This window comes from Phasianus colchicus, chromosome 3 (assembly GCF_987193195.1).
Source record: "Phasianus colchicus chromosome 3, bPhaCol1.hap1.1, whole genome shotgun sequence".
NCBI lineage: Eukaryota > Metazoa > Chordata > Aves > Galliformes > Phasianidae > Phasianus > Phasianus colchicus.
In genome coordinates, this window is record NC_143438.1 from 64,241,176 (window position 1) to 64,264,580 (window position 23,405).

The 23,405-nt window shown below is 39.6% G+C and overlaps 1 protein-coding gene across 1 annotated transcript; it reads left to right on the forward strand.

Moving 5' to 3' along the window:
- The first annotated feature begins 200 nt into the window (after positions 1 to 200).
- GDAP1 (ganglioside induced differentiation associated protein 1) lies at positions 201 to 10,126 on the forward strand. The gene is made up of 6 exons (XM_031604827.2): positions 201 to 795; positions 1,452 to 1,644; positions 2,846 to 3,019; positions 3,950 to 4,044; positions 4,495 to 4,609; positions 7,442 to 10,126. Exons 1-6 carry the CDS (start codon positions 724 to 726, stop codon positions 7,822 to 7,824), a joined length of 1,032 nt encoding a protein of 343 aa, XP_031460687.2. The 5' UTR covers positions 201 to 723; the 3' UTR covers positions 7,825 to 10,126.
- Positions 10,127 to 23,405: the final 13,279 nt, after the last annotated feature.

Here is a 23,405-nt window from a genome sequence, read left to right on the forward strand (position 1 = left end):
CTCGTTCAGGTCATCACCTGGTGCATAGAAATGGCTCATGTCAGGGGGGCCATGAGCTGGCGCAGCACACCCTGAGGTGTGATCGGTGACTGCATCTCCGCACTGGTGCAGGTGGGGCACTTTCTGACGATGGAAGCTGTTTGGGTTTTTTTTCATCATATGCTCCCCAAGACTTCACATACAACACCTTCCCCCTCACTGCAGAATAGTTCAATTTTTTTAGACCAAACCAAAATGGAGCAGCCTTCTCTCTTGAGATTGACAGGATAGTTGCGAGCAAAAGCAACGTGTATTATTTTACATTTGTATCTTTATTTCTGTGAATGTAAATGAGGGGCATTTGGCAATGGAGCATTTTACCCCTGGAGTTCTACTCAGGATCTGATCTCTGGTAACATATTGGTATTTTCTTTTCTTTTCTTTTTTTTTTTTTCTTTCCCCTGACAGCACGATGCTGACGTCCCTGAAATCCACCATCAAAATCCCTGCTCAAGAAAAGCAAACAACCCCTCCCCCAAATTTTTGAGAGGCCACGTGACCTTTCCACCTGCGCATCCATCTTCCCGCACCACCCCAGGGAATGTCGTAGCCGGTTTTGTGGCCGGCTTCCCCGTAGGCAGCGTCGGTCCCCCGCCAGCCCCCTCGTTCCGCTGCGGACAGCAGCATCCCCACGCCGTGCCTAGGCGGGCCGCGTCGCGCCGGCTCCCGGAGCAGCGGGCGGGTATGGCGGGGCCCGGCGGGGCGGCGGCGCCGCTGGTGCTGTACCACTGGACGCAGTCCTTCTCCTCGCAGAAGGTGAGGGCGGCGGGGAGGGGGCTCGAGGCTGCCGCGGCGGCGGGGAAGGCGGGGGCGAGCCGCCTCGCATCGCCTGAAGGGCGGCTCCGCGGCGGGCGCGGCCTGCAGGTTGAGTGGACGGGCGCGGAGGTGCGGGTGTGCAGAGGGTGTCCGCCGAGCCCGCTGGGGACGAGCAGGGCAGAGTGCGGGGCTTGGCACGCACAGCAGGAGCCGGCGTGCCGAGAGGAGCTGGGCTGTGCGCGCTGCATTCCCATCTGTTAAATCATAGAATCATAGAATGGCCTGGGTTGAAAAGCACCACAATAATCATCGAGTTTCAACCCCCCTGCTATGTGCAGGGTTGCCAGCCACCAGACCGGGCTGCCCAGAGCCACATCCAGCCTGGCCTTGAATGCCTCCAGGGATGGGGCATCCACAACCTCCTTGGGCAACCTGTTCTAGTTCGTCACCACTCTCTGTGTGAAAAACTTCCTCCTAATATCTAACCTAAACCTCCCCTGTCTCAGTTTAAGACCATTGCCCCTTGTCCTATTACCATCCACCCTCATAAACAGCTGTTCCCCTTCCTGTTTATACACTATCTTCAAGTACTGGAAGGCCGCAATGAGGTCTTCCCAGAGCCTTCTCTTCTCCAAAATCTGGTCATATCTTTCCAGGTGCGCCTAGCCATTGCTGAGAAAGCACTGACGTGTGAAGAACATGATGTCAATCTGCCCTTGAGTGAACACAACGAGCCGTGGTTTATGCGCTTAAATGCATCTGGAGAAGTACCTGTCCTCATCCATGGGGAAAATATTATTTGTGATGCAACGCAGATCATTGATTATCTTGAAGCAACGTTTGTAGATGGTAATCCTATAGGTGTTTTAGTCTGTTGTCTTTCTCACATATACAAGTATCATGCAGCAGCGTCAGAGCTGGATCTGTATTGCTTTGTGTTTGTTTTGTTCTTTATGGCAAAATCTTTATAATCTTGCAAATAAATGGGCTGTGCTGGTGCTGGGTAGTATGGGACAAAATGCCTTCCTTTAATGTGGCCTGGTCCAATCTTCCAGTACCTTCATGAGGATCTGTAAATAAACATGCTGCTGTCTTTCTTACCCATTCTGGTAGCACAGAGAAGTAGAAAAATGACAGCACTGTGCTGTGCTAGTTCTGCTCTGAGGCTGCCCTGGAACAGGCTGTATTCAACAGAATTGCACAACTGCCATTGTCAGACAGCTCCTACTTTTCTGCAAGAGAGAAAGAATAATGGACATTGCGGGTCAGTTCCAGAATAATCATGGGGATAAAAAAAAAAGGAAGTAGAACAAATTTGTTATTTTTGGAGACAAAATGGAACAAAATGGTAAAAAGTAGGAAGAAAATACTTGCATATGGTTGCTTTTGACATTGTTTGTGTCTATGTTACTGGAAAATAGCCTTTCTCAATTTTGAAGAAAATTAATGACTTTCTTTTTTTGGATTGGAAGAGGGAGCATTTTTGTGTTTCAGGGGTTCAATGGTTCTGCTGTAATTTCCAGGGCATGAAGAAAACTTCACATGATGGGCAGTTTACACTGGTATTTTGGTCAATTAAGGGGAAAGCGTGGATAGATTGAGGGCAGGGTAAAACTCAGTGTTGCATGCAGGAGTACTTACAATGATGCTATGAGTTGGTTTTCTCCAAGGCAGTATTCAATTTTCACAGCACTGCAGCTGTAGTAAGGTTTCAGGTGTAGCAGCGTATCTGAAGCTCTGTTGTCAGAGTGAGAAAGGCTTGTGTGCCACTATCGCCTGTCCCTAGAAATACTACATAGGTGCTGAATCAGCTTTGCTGGTTTGAAGGCCTCTTAAGTAAATGCTTGTATAGAATGCTGCATTAGAATGGGAATATTCAAATGACCAAAGTATATATGTGTACATTTTGCGAAGGTATTCAATAACAGTGGGGAATAACAAAGCTCTTAATGGTTGTGTCATTCATGGTAGCTGGACTAACAGGTAACTTTTGAAGTATTCTTCTCAGTCATGTGGTTCTTCTGTTTTTAACTTTAATTTTGTATTGCAGCTGAAGTGCCAAGACTAATGCCGGAAGAAGGGAGCATGTATTATCCAAGGGTGCAACATTACAGGGAGCTTCTAGACTCCTTGCCTATGGATGCCTACACACACGGCTGTATTCTGCACCCTGAGTTAACTGTGGACTCCATGATTCCAGCCTATGCTACAAGCAGAATCCGTAGTACGTACTGTTATAGATCTGAGTGCATATCATATAATAAGATGCTGGATTACGTTCGTCTTGTGTCTTTAGTGTGTCTTAAGCAGAATACATTGAGCATATATTTCTGATTTTAATTTCAGTACTCAGTAATGTTTGCATATACTTTTTATTTGTTTTGTAGTCTGTTAGCATTTGAAAATGGGAATGAGGAAGTGTCGCTTTTGAGATGTCTATAGAATTAATATTCCTAATGATGGAAAATATGCTGCACAAAACAAAATGACAGCTATGACAGGTGTAAATATTTTAATTTCTGATCTTGTTCATGTTTATAAAGAAGTTTCCAGGGAATAGAACTGGAAGGAAGTAGCCTGTATTCATCTGACAAATGGAAATCGTTAAAGCTCAGTTTAAACCCTGTGTGCAAATAACACAGCAAAAGGATGAAGTAGAGATCTGATAGAATCAAGGTAAAATATTCCTTGATTTCCCTTAAGTCAATATTCTACCTGGAGGACTTTTCTACATGTACAGCCACAGAGTTGCATGAGGAATCCTCGTTCAGCTTATTAATGATCATTACTTCAGTTTAACTTTTCAGAACTGCTTTCAGACTGTTAGACTTCTCTACAAGAAAATTGGCCTGTACCTTTTGTGAACTATACCTTTTGCTTCAAATTATACTTCATATCGGATCATACTGAAACAGATAGTACTTGCTTAAGCTCACTTTAGCAGCCAGTCTAGACCACTGACTATCACTGCTATGCTGAATATGTAATATCATAGAAGGTGATATCGTCTACCATCATTGAAGTACCACTTCTCATTTTTTTTGGTGTGATATTTTTACACACTACTAATAAATTTCTGTGAATTGGAGTGGATTTGGATAGCTAATGTAATTCCTTTGTTGGTTTTTTTTTTTGTTTGTTTTTTTGGTATCAGGTCAAATAAGTAATACAGAATCAGAGTTGAAAAAGCTTGCAGAAGAAAATCCAGACCTTCAAGATGCCTACATAGCAAAACAGAAGCGCCTTAAAGTAAGAAAACATTTTGTATTCCAGCCCTTTATTATCAGCTTGTTAGTGTCAGATTTTTTCTGTCATTATATAAACATTTGTTTCACCTGTCATTACCAGTATAGTCATGCAGTGGTTTAACCCTACAAGGCGTGAAGCAGTCTATCCCCCAAATCAGCCACACGCTTCAAGTGTGTGCTGAAGTGTTGGACTGGTTCCACTGACTTCATAGGTAAGTAGATATCAACACTGGTGTTGGAATGTTGAGTGCAATACAAGACGAGGCAAACTGTGCTATCTAACAGCTCTAATATAACTCCTTGTGGTATCTGAATTGTTAGGAGTACCCAAAAGTTATGTGGAGAAAATAATCACGTTTTATGAATAAACACTGTAGTATCTTAAGTTGAAGTTTATCTTACAGAAGTATGAACTCTGTACATTAAGAAACTAACATGTATGTATCTTTAGTCTAAACTGCTGGATCACGATAATATAAAATACCTAAAGAAAATACTGGATGAACTGGAGAAGGTTTTGGATCAGGTTGAGACTGAATTGCAGCGTCGAAATGAAGAAACACCAGGTAAAGAATTATTCTTGCTAAATCCTGTTGATTTTTATGTTTGGGGTAACTGAGTAAAGCAGTTTACAGCACCATTATGGGCCTGTTTTAAATACATCCAAAGTGATACTTTTAGCATACACTGATCTGACTTCACGGAACAGATTAATACTGTTTAAAATACTCATTCAGTTTACTGCTGCTGTCAGTGAGTGGAAATCTGAGTGCCTGATCACATTTCAGCATACTGTGAGTATAATTAGTTGCACAATTTTACAATATCTTGTAAACAAAACAAGAATAGCTGTAACTACAGAATTTTATTCTTGATGTTGTAGTTGTGGAACTCAGTTTATTATAATGCTCCTGACTTTAATGGTAAACACAATTTATTTAAAAGTAGGGTCTCATTTAAATACCATAAGGACATAGGGTGCTGATATCTGTAGCATGTTCAGAATTAGCAATTTAGATGAGTATTTTAATCATTGCACAAGCCTGCTCTCTTGAAAACCTTGAAAGTGTATACCTGCCATCTGTCTAAATGAAAGTTGAGTTTTGTTTGAATGGCAGTAGTCATCTTATTGGGATTCTGGTTCAACTCCCAGTAATACTAATAAAAATTCTTCCTCTGACTTCACTGGGATCTGCATGAAGCATCAGTCAGTATCAGCTGCATCTGCTCAGGTCAGTAATGGTGCATTTGGCTCCGTAAATAGCTGTTATAATAATTATGGGTTATCAGTAAGACAGTAGATTTGAAAAAGCAGTTGAAAATCACAGAATCACAGAATCGTAGGGGTTGGAAGGGACCTCCAGAGATCATCGAGTCCAACCCCCTTGCCAAAGCAGGATCCCTACACCAGGTCGCACAGGTAGGCGTCCAGGTGGGTCTTGAATATCTCCAGAGAAGGAGACTCCACAACCTCCCTGGGCAGCCTGTTCCAGTGCTCCGTCACCCTCACCGCAAAGAAGTTCTTGCGCACATTTGTGTGGAACTTCCTACACTGCAGTTTCTGTCCATTTCCCCTTGTCCTGTCTCCGCACACTGCTGAAAAGAGTCTGGCCTCGCCACTTTGCCCCCCACACCTTAGATATTTATAGACCTGGATCAGGTCCCCTCTCAGTCTTCTCTTCTCAAGGCTAAACAGACCCAGATCACTTAGCCTTTCTTCATAGGGGAGATGCTCCAGGCCCTTCACCATCTTTGTGGCTCTCCGCTGGACTCTTTCCAAGAGATCCCTGTCATTTTTGTACTGAGGAGCCCAGAACTGGACACAGTACTCCAGATGAGGCCTTACCAGGGCAGAGTAGAGGGGGAGGATCACCTCCCTTGACCTGTTGGCCACGCTCTTTTTAATGCACCCCAGAATGCCATTGGCCTTTTTGGCCACAAAATCTAGGTTAACTTTTCTACTGAATCAACAGTGAAAGAGTTGCCGAAAGTGGTTTAGCTCACACAGGATGGTGGAAATCTGTTCAGCCAACACCCTGTCACCATTCCCAGCAGCCCTTTACTTTCTGTGCTACACAGGCTTTCCAGTGAGTCAACTTGTACGATATTGATGAGCTTATGAAAACTGGCAGACTTTGTAGGATTTAATAAAACATATGACTATTAAATGCCTATTTTAATTCTGTCTGAGGTATTGACATTTTGGGAGCTTGTGAACAGTGCTTTTATCAGTTGCTGACTGATCTCTGAGCATTTGCTTCTCTTAGTACTGCTTAGATTCTTCATTGCTGCTGCTACTGCAGTGGCTTTCACACAGGTTACCTTATTTGGTCTTCCTTTCTATCATCTTAATGCACTGAGTTAATTCCCAGATGGCCTTTCCACAGTACAGGAAAGTCTTAGAGACCTTTCTTACAGATCTGTATAGCTAGTTGAAGTGGACCAAAAGTGTCCTGTTTTGTGGGGTGTTTTCCTCAGGTGATAATTAACTTCAAAGGATATTGCAGAATTTCACTTTTTCTGCAGAGGTGCTGCTGAACATTCATGCCAGTGTTTTTGCATGTCTTCTGTGAGGGAAAAACTGCAAAAAGTTGTAGATAGGGAGGGAATAGCATAGTCCTGTTTGAAATCTAAGCTAGAGCAGAGTACTCACTAGCAGCTAGATCTCATATCCTAGGTTTCAAAAGCTCCTTATACAAGTCAGTACAGATATGCCCTTCCGATGATCTTCATATCAGTGTAGTTAGAGCAGTGCCTGCTAAGTCATCTCAAGAAGATTGACCTCCTTGCTTTGACTTGGTTTTGGATAATGATCATTTCTGAAACATCTTGATGTAGACAACATGGTTTTGGGTCTAGGAGGCACAGAAGAAGAAACTCTCTTCTTTTGGAACTGGTGTGTTTGGTACGTGTTAGTCATCTAATTTGTTTCTTTTTTACTTGAAAATCTTTAGCAAGCTAGAAGCTCTTGAATGAACTACCATAGAGATATTTCACTTCAGACAAGATGATAAATTCTGAAGGCAAATAATAGCTTTTCAACAAAAGCTCAGCAGCCTTCCTCCTTTTTTGCTCCTGTTTATGTTACTTCAGATTTGAGAAATGCACTCAAGAAAAATAAATGTTTGCTGTGGGTTTCAATTTCTGAACCTGAAATGTGGTTCTTTCTTCCTTTACGTGCAGGCTAGGATGCTGAACCTTAGACTTTATGTGATTGTGTGAACAATGGAGAGAGAATGTGATCAATGAGGATTGGTAAAATGTTCAGATCCTAGCATAACTGCAGTGTTAGTGTTGTTTGCTAGCATTTTGAAGTAGCACTGAACTAGCCTATGCAGTTTTCTACTTGTGTTTGTACCTCTTCAGCTTTTAATTCTTTATGTTTTATCTCTGATTAGAAGATGGAAGTCAGCCTTGGCTCTGTGGTGAATTCTTCAGTTTGGCAGATGTATCACTTGCTGTCACATTACATCGGTTGAAATTTCTTGGATTAGCAAGAAGAAACTGGGGAAACGGAAAACGGCCGAACTTAGAAGCATATTATGAGCGTGTCCTGAAGAGAAAAGCATTTCACAAAGTTTTAGGACACGTCAACAATATATTAATCTCAGCAGTTTTGCCAACTGCATTTCGAGTGGCCAAGAAGAGAGCACCCAGAGTTCTTGGCACCACCCTGATGGTCAGCATGCTAGCAGGAATAGCTTATTTTGCTTTAGTGTGTCTTCGGAAGAGATTTGCCAACATGATGTTATCAATTAGAACCAGACAAAATTATTTTTAGATCTGTTTGCCCCTGGTGGCAAGTGGAGGCCATTTCTATGCCCCCAGTAGACTATACCCAATAAAATATAAGCGTATAAGAAAGGTTATGTTTGTGAATTAGAACTTTGTCACAGTAATCATCTCCTGCAGTTGTATAATTTGATTGACAATGATGATGTATTTGCAGAAAATATATATGGAGGAGAGGGCAACAGAGGAAAGAATCATTATAGACTCATAAAATTGCTTGAGTTGGAAGGGACCTCAAGGATCATCAAGCTCCAAGTCGCCTGCTGCAGACAAGGCCACCAACTTCCCCATTTAATACTAAATCAGGCTGCCCAGGGCCCCATCCAACCTGGCCTTGAACACCTCCAGTGATGGGCCATCCACAACAGAATCACAGAATGGCCAGGGTTGGAAGGGACCTCAAGGATCATGAATCTCCAACCCCTCTGCCACATGCAGGGCCACCAACCTCCCCATTTAATGCTAGACCAGGCTGCCCAGGGCCCCATCCAGTCTGGCCTTGAACACTTCCAGGGACGGAGCATCTACAACCCATCTGGGCAGCCTGTTGCAGTATCTCACCACTCTCTCTGTAAAGAATTTCCCCCTGACATCCAACCTAAATCTCTCCTCCCTCAGCTTAAAACCATTTCCCCTTGTCCTGCAGTTATCTACCCTTTCAAAGAGTTGACTCCCCTCCTGTTTATAGGCTCCCTAAACCTCTCTGGGGAGCCTGTTCCAGCATCTCACCGCTCTCATAGTAAAGAACTTGTCCCTGACATCCAACCTAAATCTTCCCTCCTTCAACTTAACAGCAGGACAAGGGGAAATGGTTTTATCTACCCTTTCAAAGAGTTGGCTCTGCTCCTGATTGTAGGCTCCTTTAGGTACTGGAAGGAAGATACTTTCTTTTCAGGTGTGGAGGTATAAGGGCTGTGATAATGTTTTGTAGAAGTGGTTAGTGTTTCTATCTCCTTTACCTAGTAGCTGACCTGACTATAATATATTTAATAGCTGCAGAAGTGTTTTCAGTTTTCACAGCTTTTCACTGTGGGTAAAATGCATTACTGTGCAGAAACCAGCATTGTTAAAATACTGAAGATAGTACTTAGTTTAAATGCTCAGAGTAGGATTTGAGTGCCTTTCATGTATGAGTTGAATATCTCTGTACTGATGAATGTCTACTGATATGCAGTTGGATCTTTAAGAATGCATTATTAAGCAGCCTTCTAGAGCTGCTTTTTCCCCAGTATGTCGTTCATGCAGTAATGCAGGAAAAGACCTGAAAGGCATATAAATATCCATAATCTGTGGGCCACTAGAGTGAAATTCTTTAGAGGCATCAGCAGTCAACAGATTCTGGACTTCTCTTGATACATAGATGAGAGTGAAAAACTTGATATTTGCCTTTTCAATGTCTTTTGGGCAGCCTTTGTCCCAGCCAGATACCCAGTTCAGCTACAAGGCCTGGCTGAGTCATGCCAAGCCATCCCAGTGCGCGTGTCCTACTTTCATTCCTATCCCCTCCTTCTATCTTGCTCTTGTGGTGGCCTGATGCGGTTTTCTCCATATTAGTGACCCACATACACCCTCTTGTTAATATGAGCACTGGCTGGATGTTTTTGCACGTGACAGCTATATTAGCAATTGCATGAGCCTCTATGAAATGTTTGCCCACAGTGTTCCACAGCCAACTAGATAATGTATGTATAACAATGCATTTTGTAAAAACAATTTAAGACAGTCTGATTGGGTAATCTATGTTGAAGGTTTAGCAACCTTTTTACTTACAGAGAATTATCATACTGGTGATAAGTGAAAAATATAGGTCAGTTTGGGAATAGACGCAGATTTTTTTGCAAAGCTACAATCTTGTAGGGAAGGTGTAGAAAAACACTGATACTTTCCACGGCTCAGTAAGTATTAACACTTCCATTATGTTTGAACTGAGCTCCACTTTCAGATAGAAATGCCCATCTACCTGAAGGTAGACTCTGAATCATTTTGCAGAAAGAAAGCAGTGAGGAATTGCTGAGAATTCTGACAGCTGTTTAGTAAGTTTTCTGTATTCTTTCTGAATGTTAGAAAACCTCAAAATATCTATAAGCTGTAGATAATTACAACAAGCAAAACATAACTTGAGATACTCAACCAGTGCAAACAAACCTAAGTGCACTTCATATCTGATGCTGATGGGTTGTGGACTATGAATACCTTTGAGCACCAAGAAGATTCATTCTCAACTTTGCTACATAATGCTATATAAAAAAAGCAGATAAAATTATTGAATTATTGACTCCTCTTTATAATTTAATATTATTTTATTTCCTCAGCAAAATAAGATTTAATTCTCATTGCTCCATTTCACTAATGAGAAAAATGTTACCTAGGAAACAATATTTTTTTTATTTGTAAAAAAGGCAGTTTTATATAATTCTATTTCATGACCCAGTTGTTTTCAAGGACTTGATGAAATAAATTGCTCTATTTAGAAAAGAAAAAAAAAAAATTGTGTTATCTAGAATAAGTTTAATCGTTTAACAGTACTGTTTATGTTCTGACAGCTTTAACTGAATTTGGTTGTATATTGCTGTTCATCTGCATTTATGTGTAACAAATTCCACCAAGTTAACAAACACAGGGTAAACCTTGTAAGTTAATGCTTCCCTGGCATGTTCTTATGGCAGGCCATCTGTAAAATACACTCTGATCAAGTCACAGTAAAATTCAATATTTATGACAGCTCCCTGTAGGATAGATTTAGATTTTTTTTCCCCCTTTTTTCTTTTTGAAATGTGTTAGTTCTAGTTAAGAACACACATTTCCACTTATGTGCTGAGATATGGGCTAATTATTGATGAAGCTGTTCAGTTTTGAGCTTGATTGTACATCAGCTAGTGCTCATTGCTTCCCAGGATCTGCAGGTATTGTTGGGAAGGACTGAATTGTCCACCAGATGTCAGTGGTCCTCCAGTGCATGCCTCTGAGACGTACAGGAAATGATGAAGTTTTCACAAACAAGATGTGATCTCAGTGCAAGATGGATGATGTGAGCATGCTCATGAAACCAGCAGTCTCAAGAGCCTTGAAACAACTGCTTCGGTCTACTGCAGGCTAGTTCTGTAATATTTATAAGTTTTGCTTGTGAGTAGTTTCAATACTAGTTAATTAAAATTGCCCAACAGAGAACAAAGCTTAAATGATAGCTCACATTAAAATGAATGCTACTGAATAGCAGTTAAACTTGTCTGCAGGAATGAACAGGGATAAAACTTGCTGAGAAAAGTGTGGGTCCCTAGTTTTAATAAAGTTCTGTTCAACTAAGGCTACTTACTTTCACAGTCCTGAAATACAGTGCACAAAATCGATTTCTGTACAGGTGGCAGCAAAAGGCTTATCCATGATTGTATTCTCAAAATAAGTAAAGATTTTAAAATACATACACTATAGATGACTCTTTGTGCAGAGCACCTTTTGTGTGGTTCTTGTAAGTTTTCTTTTCAGCCTGCCTTATTTTCTTTGCTGAGTACCTCTGGATACTGTTTATATTGGATACACAGTCTTCTGATTTTCATTTACTATTTGCTCTCATATCATGCATCAGATAACATTTCATATCATGTCTTTATATGTGGGACCAGCAAAATAAACATAGATTCTGAGACTACTTTCTAGATTGGTTTATGTATTCTTTTGCAGTAAAACAAAGCACATTTGAGGATTGTACAATATTGCTGTTAATAGTCTGAAGCTGCTCAAGGAGAGAAGCCTTTGATATTTGAAAGGTGTTCAACAGACCTGTGTGTACCTAGAAACAATAATTCCAATGGTAGTTTTTTTTTGGCTGTCTGAGCTGTATATGCACAAGGCTCAACAGAAGCTATTTAATAATGTTAAAAACCCACTTGCAAGAGGGTAAATTGTTATTGTGTTTTCAATTAACCTATTAAAATAGAATCAAAAAAATTTTCCTAGTGAATGTGACTCTTAGTGTACATTGTTGCACTAGACACTCCATTCTGTAAGGTAATGTGATAAACAAAAAAAATGGTGTGTCTACACTGATGGTCATAAGATGGCCATAAGTTCTTGTTTTACACTAAAGCAATCTCATTGGATAATCTTTCTTGTTAAACAAAGGAATAGATAGCAATACTTGTGGGCTGCATATGCTTTCAGTGTTTAGAAAGTCAATAGAGCTCCTATAGTCAGACAGCTGACAGAGCTTGACTTTAAGGATATTATGACATATATGGTCTCTAGACCAGCTTCGAGGTGGCTGCGATGTCAGCATTAACTGGAATTACACGTGGAGCCCTTGCTGTGAAGAGTTTTTATCATCTAAACAGGAAAGAGAAACAAGAGTGAATGGAAAGGTAAATACAGAGAGTATAAATACCTTTTCCAAATTTACATAGTCATACATCCACTGTTGCATGTCACATTTTTAACAGCATTTGTTAGTTAATGTCAATATTAATTTCAGAGAAAGGAGTTACTAGAATGTAGAGAGCAGACTGGTATGCCATGCCCAATTCTCAGCATAGCAGGAGATGAAGTATCATAGAATCACCAAGGTTGGAAAAGACCTCCAAGATCATCTAGTCCAACAGTCTAGCTGCCACCAATATTTCCTCACTAAACCATGTCCCTCTGTACATCTAAACATTTCTTGAACACTGCCAAGGAGAGTGACACCACTATCTGCCTTAGCTGCCCATTCCAACTCCTAACCATTCTTTTGGATAATAAATTTTTCCTAATACTCAACCTCTCCTGGTACAACTTGAGGCCTTTCCTTCAGTAGTTACACAGAAGAAGCAGCTGACCTTCTCAACCTCCTCTCAGGCATGAGATCTTCCTTGAGCCTCCTTCAAAATAAACAATCCCAGTTCCCTCATTCGCTCCTCATAAGATTTGCCCTTCAGACCCCTTCACCAGCTTTGTTGCCCTTCTCTGGACACACTCCAGGGCCTCAGTGTCTTTCTTGTAGGGAGAGGCTCAAAACTGAGCACAGGACTCAAGGTGCATCCTCACCAGAGCTAGGTACAAGGGAGCAATCATCTCTCTGCTCCTGCTGGCAACACTGATACAAACCAGGCTTCTTGGCTACCTGGGCACACTGCTGGCTCTTGCTTAGCTGAGCACTGACCAACACCTCCAGGTCCATTTCTTCCACACAGTCTTTCAGACACTCTGGCCCTGGCCTGTAGCATTGCCAGGGGTCGTTGTGGCCAAAGTATAGGACTTAGCACTTGGTCTTGTTGAACTTTATTCCATTGGCCTCAGCCCAGTGATCCAGCCTGCTCGGATCCCTCTGTAGAGCCTTCCTACACCGTGACAAATCAGCACTTCCTCCCAGCTTGGTGCCATCTGCAAACTTAGGGTGCACTCAAGCCCCCTATCCAAGTCATTAACAAAGATACTGACCAGAACAGGCTCCAGTACCAACCCCTGGGGAACACCACTTGTGACTATTTACCACCACTGTCTGGGTCTGGTCCTTCAGCCAATTCATTACCCAGCAAAGAGTGTACCTGTCCAAGCCATGGGCTATCGGCTTCTCTAGGAGAATACTGTGGGAGAGTTTCAAAGACTTTGCTGAAGTCTAGGTAGACTATGTTAACAGCTTTTCCCTCATCCACCAGGCAGATCAGTCAATTGTAGAAGGAGAGCAAGTTGGTCAAGCAGGACCTGCCTTTCATAAACCTTTAGTGGATGGGCCTAATCCCCTGGTTATTCCACATGTGCTATATGATCTCACTCAAGATGATCTGTTCCATAGCCTTCCTTGGCACTGAGGTAAAGCTGACAGTCCTGAAGTTCCCCAGATCCTCCTTATAACCTTTCTTGTAGAAGGGAGTTACATTAGCAAGCATCCAATCCTCTGGGACTTCTCCAGTTAACCAGGAACACTGATAGATAGTGGAAAGCAATTTGGCTATCACCTCTGCCAGCCCTCTCAGCACCTCAAATGGATCCCATATGGCTCCATGCACTTGTGAAGGTCCAGGGAGTAGTAGGTCTCTTAACCATTTCCACTTGAATCATAGGGGGTTTATTCTGCTCCCTATCCCAGAGTTCCAGGTCAGAGGAATCCCAGGATATTTGGTAGAGTATTCCAAGGATAATTTGTCTGACTTTTAAAAACAAAGATGGTGGTATAAATAAGCCACTGAGAACCTTGCCTTTTCTATATCCTCAGTGGTTGTGTTCCCTGCTGCATCCAGTGAAAGCTGGAGGTTCTCCTTAACCCTCCTTGTACTGTTAATGAATTTGTAAAAATGGAAATGAATGTATCTAGCTAACTAGAGAACACACTGTTCTGCATTAAGGCATATGATTGATTATTCTTTATGGAGACCTCCTTAATAAACTTATCTCATTGTTTAGCTGATGTTAAACAAAGAGTTTTAAGGTTGTGCTTAGGCAATTTATAAGATGTGCTGAGGAAATCAAAGGCATGTAGAAAAATCCTAAGAAAGCATGTTTTTTTCTCCCTGCCTTTATTTAAAAGGAAATGTTTAGTTTTGGTACAATACCAAGACAAAAAGTCAGGCATTCAAAACTCAGGAAATTCCAGAAGCCATACTTCTTACAATACTATTAACTCACTCATACAGTGCATCAGCAGCATTTTTATTTCAGTTTTTCTTTCTAAGTTACAATCACGGTGCTTTACTTAATGTGCTATTAAAAGTGTTGCACCACGAAATAGTTGAGCTATATTCATTTTAGTACTGCATCAGAATTATTGTTACTACATATTTAAAATAGTCATAAACAGTTGTATAAACACGTGTTGTGTTAGCAATAAACAATAACATGATTCCATTTTGCTTTCAGATCCTTTACATATATATATTCTGTATAATATCTTTTTTTGTCCATTTCATAGTTATTCTGCTAAAAATAGCAAATTGACATTTATGTACATTAATATTTTTCCTTGTAAAATCCACATGGAGAAGGAACTAGTCTGCTAGTATCACTGAAATAGTTCTGCATGGGTAGGTGTTTCCCTTCACACTATTAAGACACTATGTAAGACATCATCAGCTGCTGTCCGTCCTTTGAGAGCATTAGAGCAGCATATGGTAATATCATCAACACAATGAATACAGAAACTTGAGCAAATATGTGCTTAGTGTTGTGATGCTTAATCTGCATCATTAGTTGACCATCCAGGTGAGAAGCTGAATTTTATGCTTTTAGATTGAAGGAGGAGCTCTAGCAATTGAGGAAATGTTGCTATTTTGAAAATTACTCATTTAGTGCTTCATTTAGAAAGCCTGCCTAATTTGAAGGGTTTAAGCAGATGGTGTCTTTGCACAACAAAAAAAATAGATCATTCATGGGACCAGACCAGGTATGAGAGGACCACTGCTTCTGTCATGTAATGGTTGAGACACTGACTTCATGGAAAGTGAAGTCTTTTTCTCCAATTTAGTACGAAGTTGGTAAAAGTCAAAAATAGAATGAAAAGCTCTCCCTTTGTATATACATGCCTTATACAGTAAGATGCAGAGCAGGCTCCTGTTCCTGCCTGTTTTATACGCACAAAATGTATCCAGCTTTGGAGAAGTGTGCAGCAAAAGGTGTGATTGTGCCTTCTACCAGGATAGGAGCACACTTATAAAGGTATTAGTCAAGATTTAGTTTAGAACAACACAGGAAAAAGCAGCTACCTTTTCCAGAGGCTGGTGGAGCCTTGAGAAGAACACAGCTTCCAAACAGAGATTCTGCTCCCTCAGTTGCTAACTTATAAAGGGTTAGCAGCACCCAGGGTGAGAAGGGTCCATCCCTTCCAGTACTTAGGTGAATTGCTTGCACCTGTGCTCCTTGGGTTATCTATGCCTTCTCAACTGATGCTTAATCACTGGCTCAGGCCGTGACCTAGCAGTTCCCATTCAAGAAGTCAGAACCATTTCCTTTGATTAGATAGATTGGACATTAAAAAGTGCTGAATTTTTAAAAGGTTTTGAGTAAGCAAACCTGAAGTCCCTTGATTTATTCAGCCCAGAGCAGAAGAGGCTGAGATGGGGGGCTCACATTTGCTTACAGCTCCTCATAGGGAGCAGAGGCAGTGCTGAGCTTTGCTCTCTGGTAACAGCAACAAGGAACGGCACGGAGCTGAGCCAGGGGAGAGTCAGGCTGGGTGCTAGAGAAAAAAGGTCCTTCCCCAAAAGAGTAATGGAGCACTGGAACAGGCTCCCCAGGGCAGTGCAGTGGTGATAGCACTGAGCTGCTGGAGTTCAAGAAGCATCTGGACAACATTCTCAGTCAGATTTTTGGGTGGTACTGTGTGGAGCCAGGAGGTGGACTTGATGATCCTCGTCGGTCTCTTCCAACTCAAATATTCTGATTCTATGGTTTGAGCAAGTGACTGCTAATCACTCAGGTATGGGAGGAAGGACAAGAGTTGTTACACAGCTTTCTCTAGCAGGTGTTCTGAAAAGTCAGCAGTTTGCAAATGCTGGTGTAATGGAAAGAATACTTCTGGGTGCATAACGTAGGTATGGTTAAGAAGGGTATTCCAAGTTCAGGGGTGCAAATGAAGCAAAGAAGAAGGTGTCCACCAGCAGCACAGCTCCATCATCTTTTCTTCTTGCTCAGCTCAGTGTTTGCCCATCTTGCTCTTGCACTGCCACTTGATGAAACATATTTGTTCTCTCTCAATTGAACTATCTATCTGAAATCAGTGGAGGGAAAGACTATGAAGGAATATGTATCTATTGACTGCATATCTACGGTATTTAAGCTAGGCTGCTCGTTGAAAAGGTACTGTGAAAGCACATGCTTTGAACTACACAGCTCTCCCTAGATATCATGTCACAAGACTAGGCACCAAACTGGAGGTCTAAATGATGCTCCAGAGCCAGAGGCAGTAAAAGGGCTTATTGCTTAAGTTTTTAAATCTTTTTTAATAGCTCCAGAGACAAAGAACTCACAGGCAGTCTGTATTGGGTGAAGACAGATGCCCTTTGTCCAAATATGATGCCTGAATGAGTTGTGCATACTTCCATCAACTCTGAAATACAAAGGCAGAAGCCATTACAAGTTAATGAGAAACCAAAATAGGCCACTGTTGCAGAAATGGAGTATCAAGATTTCAGTTTTTAATAGAGCCAGGTTTAGATGTGGTATAAATCATTATTAAAAAAAAAAAAGAAAGAAAAGAAAAAGAAAAAAAAAGTAGTGCATCTACTTACATCAAATCTGAATTTGATTTTAAAGTCATTATGCTATGAATCAGATTTTAAGACTTTGCCTTGAAAAGTTTTGCTTTAATTAACCTGTTACAGAAACAATGAAAGCTGCACAATACCTTCCGGAAACAAAGGATATGTACACAAATTAAGCTTTTGAAAGCTGTTTAAACTCTTAATATGGGCAGCACACACAGAATCAAAAATACTGTAATATGGAGTTATTTTTGGAATAAATAATTCTTTTAAAACAAGTCCAAGAATGTATGTTTAGGGCTGATTCCAGAACAGCATCATAAATTTTTTGTTCTTTGGTTTTGAAAGAGAACCAAAAAGCTATGGCTGACTTCATTTCTCTGTTGTGCAAATTGTGACTGTGATATAAAGAAACTTCATCAAACAAAAAGATAAGAAATTTTCTCATATACACACATATATATTAATAGCTGTGTCCTGTTAAGAGTAGCGTAATAAAGATTATGACTATTCTTGGTTGCTCTAAGGAATTCTCAGGGCTCTCTTGCATAAAGGGAAAGATGGAAATCTTCTCCAAATGGCTGGAAAAACAACAGTGCAGCAAAATCAGCTGAGATTGCAGCTGTACATCTGTAGTGTGAAAGTGGAAGTCTGGCAGTAAGAAATTCATTGCAATCCCCAGTCTTGTGTGGGGGGAGAAGCAAGCTAAGCTTCTAATCTAATCTAAGTGGCAATGCTTAAACTCAGAAAACCCTGTTGGACAGGTGGATGTCCAACATGTCCTGAACATCTCTGTTTAATTTGGAATGACAGAACATATGAGTGTTTACTCAGGCTGTGTTGCTAATAGCTGTATCTGTTAGCCCAGAGATAATGCTTTGGTAAAGGCCTACGTATTGAGACCTGGAATCAGGAAAGAATTCATATCTTGTGTTTATATTTCTGTGGAGAAAGGCTTAGAGGTGTATTCGTGAAGAAAAACATACTCATATCTTGTTCTTAAAGACACAGGAGGAAGAAAGAACATAGGATTTTATGAGGCTAAGTGTTACACGGCTAAGTTATTTGTGCTTAACATTCACAAGACAGTCCAAGTGAGCATTTTCAGAGCAGAAGCAATGAAGACAAGGCACTAGTCAGATCAACTATGAAATTGCCTTCATACATCTTTACTTAAATAAACAAATATTACTATTTAAAGACTAAAGACACCGTGTTTCCTCAGAGTAACTGCCTTGAAGAAAGACTAGAAATATTTTCTTGGTCTTCCAAACTTCAAAGTAATTTGGCTCTTACAGAAGATCATGTTGCATAAACGAAACACGAAGAGGGCTTTCTGTGGAGCAAGGACTCTAGAGGAGAGACAAGAATTACTCAGCAAGAATTAGATTTGAAATAAAGGCTTTAGCTTAATTGGCGCCCTCATGTTATGGGACTGGGAGAGAAAATGAACTGGGAAGATAGTTATGGAAACTCTGAAACAAGATCTGAGTGAGGGAAAGTTGCATTAGCAGGCTGATTACCCTAAAATTTATTTTTATTTTTTTACTGCTTTGTTTTTGAATAAAGAATATACTATGCTTGATGCTAGAAACTACACTGCAATGTGTGCAGTACCACTGTGTGGAGGAGAAGGAATCACAAGATGTAATCTTTCGTTAAGCATGTAGAGACTCTGCTTATTGTTTGTGAGAGTTTATCTGAACATCATTCTGTTAGAGGTTCTAAAGGCAGAGTAACAAGCATTATTACAGGGTTCATTGATGCATTCAATGATGATTCTTTTTACTGAGATGCTCAGTGTTTCAGCTAGTGTTTAAAACATTAATCCAAAACAGTGTGTACTTCCGTGCTTAATTCCATCAATGATTTATTAGGTATTAATGAATTCTATGGTTTTGCATGTCTTGAAATTAATCTCACCACATACCTTGCCTCAAAAGTAGTTTTGTCCTGCTACACTGCAGTCCTTCATGTTGTGTTTGTTTGTGCAGGCTGGTTGCCCTGTAACCTACAGTTTCCTAGGCTACTGCTGGCTGCAAACACTTTCTGTAATGTTGCATCTTGTTGACAGGCAATTTTGGAGCAAGAGCATTGTCTGATGTTACTGTACCACAATTATATGTTGTACTTTAGCAGTGATGGGCATTTGGCAATCTAAGGGTACTTAACAAAAGTAAATGAGACTAATACTCTAATAATAAAATATTTAATTATTTGTGTCATGAATAGAAAAAAACCAGGAACAGAATGCTTCCTTATTTTAACAGTTTTACCAGAGCTGGTGTAGCCCTAGCTTTGACTATGGGAATAAGAAAACCTGGGGGAGGTTGGAGTCCACTTTAAAGAAGAAAAAGGACAAAACTTTAGACAGATTTTCATTTCTTTTTTCCATGAAAAAATTATTTTAATGTTGTGTATTAATCACTGTTGCTGTAATTTGTATTTACAGTGAGTGAGGACAAAGTGGTTTGATGACTGGCTGCCAAAATGGTTTAATTCAAAGTAGTTGCTTGCTTAGGTTAGGAAAGTAAGGAATTTATCAAGCTTTATATGCTCTAAAGCTAAGTTCTTGGTAATAATAGATACTTGGCATTAGCTGTCATTGATGTGACAGATACTTTTGGAATTTCCTAACTTTACATGTGGAAAATATATGCATATTTATGCATATTTATGCATATTTAATTTTCTTCAACACACAAATTGCATAATTTATAAATATAACTGAAAAATTTTTGCAGTAACATGTGAAGGATGGTGCCAATTCTCCATACCCTAAGTAATAGAGATCCATTTACTACTGTGAATACTTCATCTGTAGCATAATGGTCTTTGCCTAACTGCATATGAGAATACATCAGTCTCATTATCAAGGTTACTGAGAATTTAAAGCTCTCACCTAACTATGCAAGAAGAGTGGTCTTCTGCAATTAGTCTCATGGTTGATGTATATATTATTAGGTACAATGATGAAATTCATGTAGGAATAATGTACAAAGGTAAGGCTCAAAGCAGGTCATTTTCACACAATAAAATTCCTTGAACCACTTGCAGATAACAGGCATATCTGATGCAATGTGGTGTGACCATGATCAGTCTGATGGAGTGACAATTTATCCAAAAACAGATGTTTCATTTTAAACAGGCTCATGAAAACTTTTTTCTTTTATAGTTGCACCAGCATTTTCTATGTTTTAGTTTTTGAAACTCATATTTAGAAAATCTAAATATTAAATTGAACCTTTACTAGTTAGTTCACTCATTACCAACTGTAATTTTTTTATTCACCAAAGTTACTACGGAAGCCACAAGGTTCAATGTGACTTCTGAAAAAGTTTTAAAAAATAGTAATAGTTGTTCAACCTGGCTCTCACTGTTTCAGAGCTTCTCTACCATCACCAGATAGAAAGTTCAACAGAAGCACAAGTACTTATTTGTGCAGTTTTTAAATTAAGGTTTTTCTCTTTTGTTCTTGCAATGCAATATTGAACTCAATATAGATTAAAAAAGGTACAAGTTAGTTATTTGGGAATGTGTATTTCTTCATTCCTTATACTGGAGAATAGTCCATTAAATGCCTAAATCTATTATTATTTTAGAAATGGTCTTATTCTTCACTGTGCTTCATGGGAGACAGTTAGATTTCAGTGAGTATAAATGGAATTTTCCTTGTATGGCCTAGCCATACAAAATGTTTATGGGTTTTACATAATTACACTTGAAGTTTTGCTGATGAAGTGTATCCATTGTATCCAGCTTTACCTGAGTACAGTACTTGGTTTATGGTCAGGAGTGTTTGAGTAAGGTATTTGCATAATCTTCTCAAGAGGCAATGACTCCACACTGTCTGCTCAAGTAGCTTTAAAAAAACACTAGATGGTTTTCTAAATGGTAGTATCTCTGTTTGCATGTGAACCTTTCTGTCTGCATTTAAAACAGAAAGTTTTCATACATGGTAAATCATTTTTCCTTTGTTCTGTGAAATCTGACTGATACAGTGTGTATAAGGAAGATGAGGATGTATGATTTCTGAAACACTTTTCCAGACCTGTATCAGAAGAAGCCCACCAAAGAATGATGAATGAATGTATACTTTTGCTTTATATTCCAGCTAATACTACCTACTGATAACTTTTGTTATAATTAACAGCAAGAGTCAAGTGTCGGAGAGTGTTCTATCTGTTCCTTACTTCATGTTCAGAAATAAAAAGAGCATTCTAAAAACTTGTCTAAATATGTCCTGATATTTTTCTTTTAGAGTTGTGTGACAAGTCTCTTCTAAGCTTTGAGCCACAGCTAATTTTAAAAAAGCCTAATCTATCTGATATTCCAGAGTTGGAATGCTAAAAAGAGACCTCAGTTTCAGAGCACTGCTTCCCGTTTGTTACAAAGAATTTTGACAAGTCCATTTCCATTATTCATCTGAAGCAAAGTACAAAGTGGACAGAATTAAGAGCAGGTCTATCACAAAAGACAATGCACATTTTTTCAAGTACTTTTTGTTACTTTTCCACTTCTTTAATTTGCATTTCATGTTTCCCCTGAACTCCTCTATTTCCCTGTTTTTTACAAGTCTTCAAACCAATGCTTTTAAGCTACCAATTTTGAGGCCATCCTCAACTCCTCATTTTAGTGCAGAGATCGAAGATCAAAGGTGTGGAAGACAGAGCTTCCTTGTTTGTCCTTAGAAGTAGCTCTAGCCCTTTCCACAATGTCAGGGTTTAAACTATTACCATAGAAAATACCAATTTCAATTTATCACCCCAAATCACGCTTCCTCCTCCCACAAGACCTCTTCTGTTTGTCAAACTATTCTGGTGGGCTATATGTTAAAATAATTGTGGCTTCTTGGTCCAATGTCATCTATTGCAAAGCATCTACTGCAGAACCTTTCTTCTCCAACTATTAAAATTTGTTATCTAAGCTTTTTTCTGGCTTTCATGGCTCAGCCATACCTTGTTGTTCTTGTGCTAGTAATGATGTTACAGCCTAAGCAAGTTTTCCTTACTTTCATAATGTATCTATATATGAATAATAATTGGTCTACGATGACACCAGAGCAAAATAGTAGAGTAAAACTAGTGTGTTTTACAGGAGAAAAGAAGATATCCACAGGATGCTTTATTCTATAAATATTTTCCCCAGAAATTAAGATTATAAGAAAATACCTGTTACTTTCAAATGTATTTACTACTTTAAAGCCTGTTACACAGGAGAACACAAGAAGTGAGAGCAGTATTCAGTGCAAAGCCAGCATTTTCAGCAACCTGATAAAAAAGTTAAAATACTTGCAAAAAAGCCCAACAATCAGTAACACAAAAAACAAATGAAAAAATGAGCAACAACAACAAAACCAAACCAACAAAAACCCACAAAGGAAAAGAAAATAAAACCAACAGGAAAAAAAAAAATAAAATCAACCCATAAAACTCTTAAAACTGCTTTTGGAAAATCAGTTTAGTCCAAACAAATTGTTAGTACTGATAGATAAATAAGCAGTGATTTCATGATACTGTTTATTTATTGCCATTGAGATTTGATCTTGAGCAAAATATGTAAACAATTACACAACTCCAACAGCTTTGGAATTAAATACAGAGCTGATATTAAAACTGTAATTCCCGTTGATATAGAGAACAATCTGGCCAGAAACTTAAATTAAGGTTGCATTACCAGCCATCTGTATTGCTATAAACACTCTTGCTGCATGCAGAAATCCAGTCACAAAAGAATACTTCTTGTTCAAGACTGATTTTTTAAGAAAAACACATTTATTCATCGCATTTATTTTATATTGTTTTAATTATCCCAACAATATGATCATTCAAAGAAAGGCATTCTTGACCATGAAGAAAAGTGTGATGAGTGATTAAGATGAAAAATGTCATTTCAGAGTCTACTTTCTAAAGCTTCCCTCTTGCCAAGTAATTGACATCATAGGTGATGCTGGCAGCTTTGGAATATCATACATCGTCTATGACAAAAGAGTTTCCGTCCTAGTTTGACAATAAATACTAATAATGTGTAATTAATTACTAAGTTTCTATTTTCCATATTATTAAAAAAAAAAAAGAAACATTTAACAAATCCTCATAGCAACACTCTACTTTCATGCAGAAACAAAGCAAAACAAAACAAAACAAAACAAAACAACAAAAAAAACCAGGCTGGTGAGACACTTTACATTTACATGGCCAGCTGTGTCATCTGCTCCACTCCAGGCACCGTTACTTGACTGTTCCCCCTCAAAGTCCCAAGTGCTGTCATCTATTGAACAAAGGGCAGCTGCCTCCCATCCTCTTCTGAGGGCACTGGGGATTAGCTGGGGCCACTGAACATGCCCCAGCTGCTCAAAGGACTTCCAGCAGGGCTATAGCTGGAAGACCCCTTCCTTCATAAACTG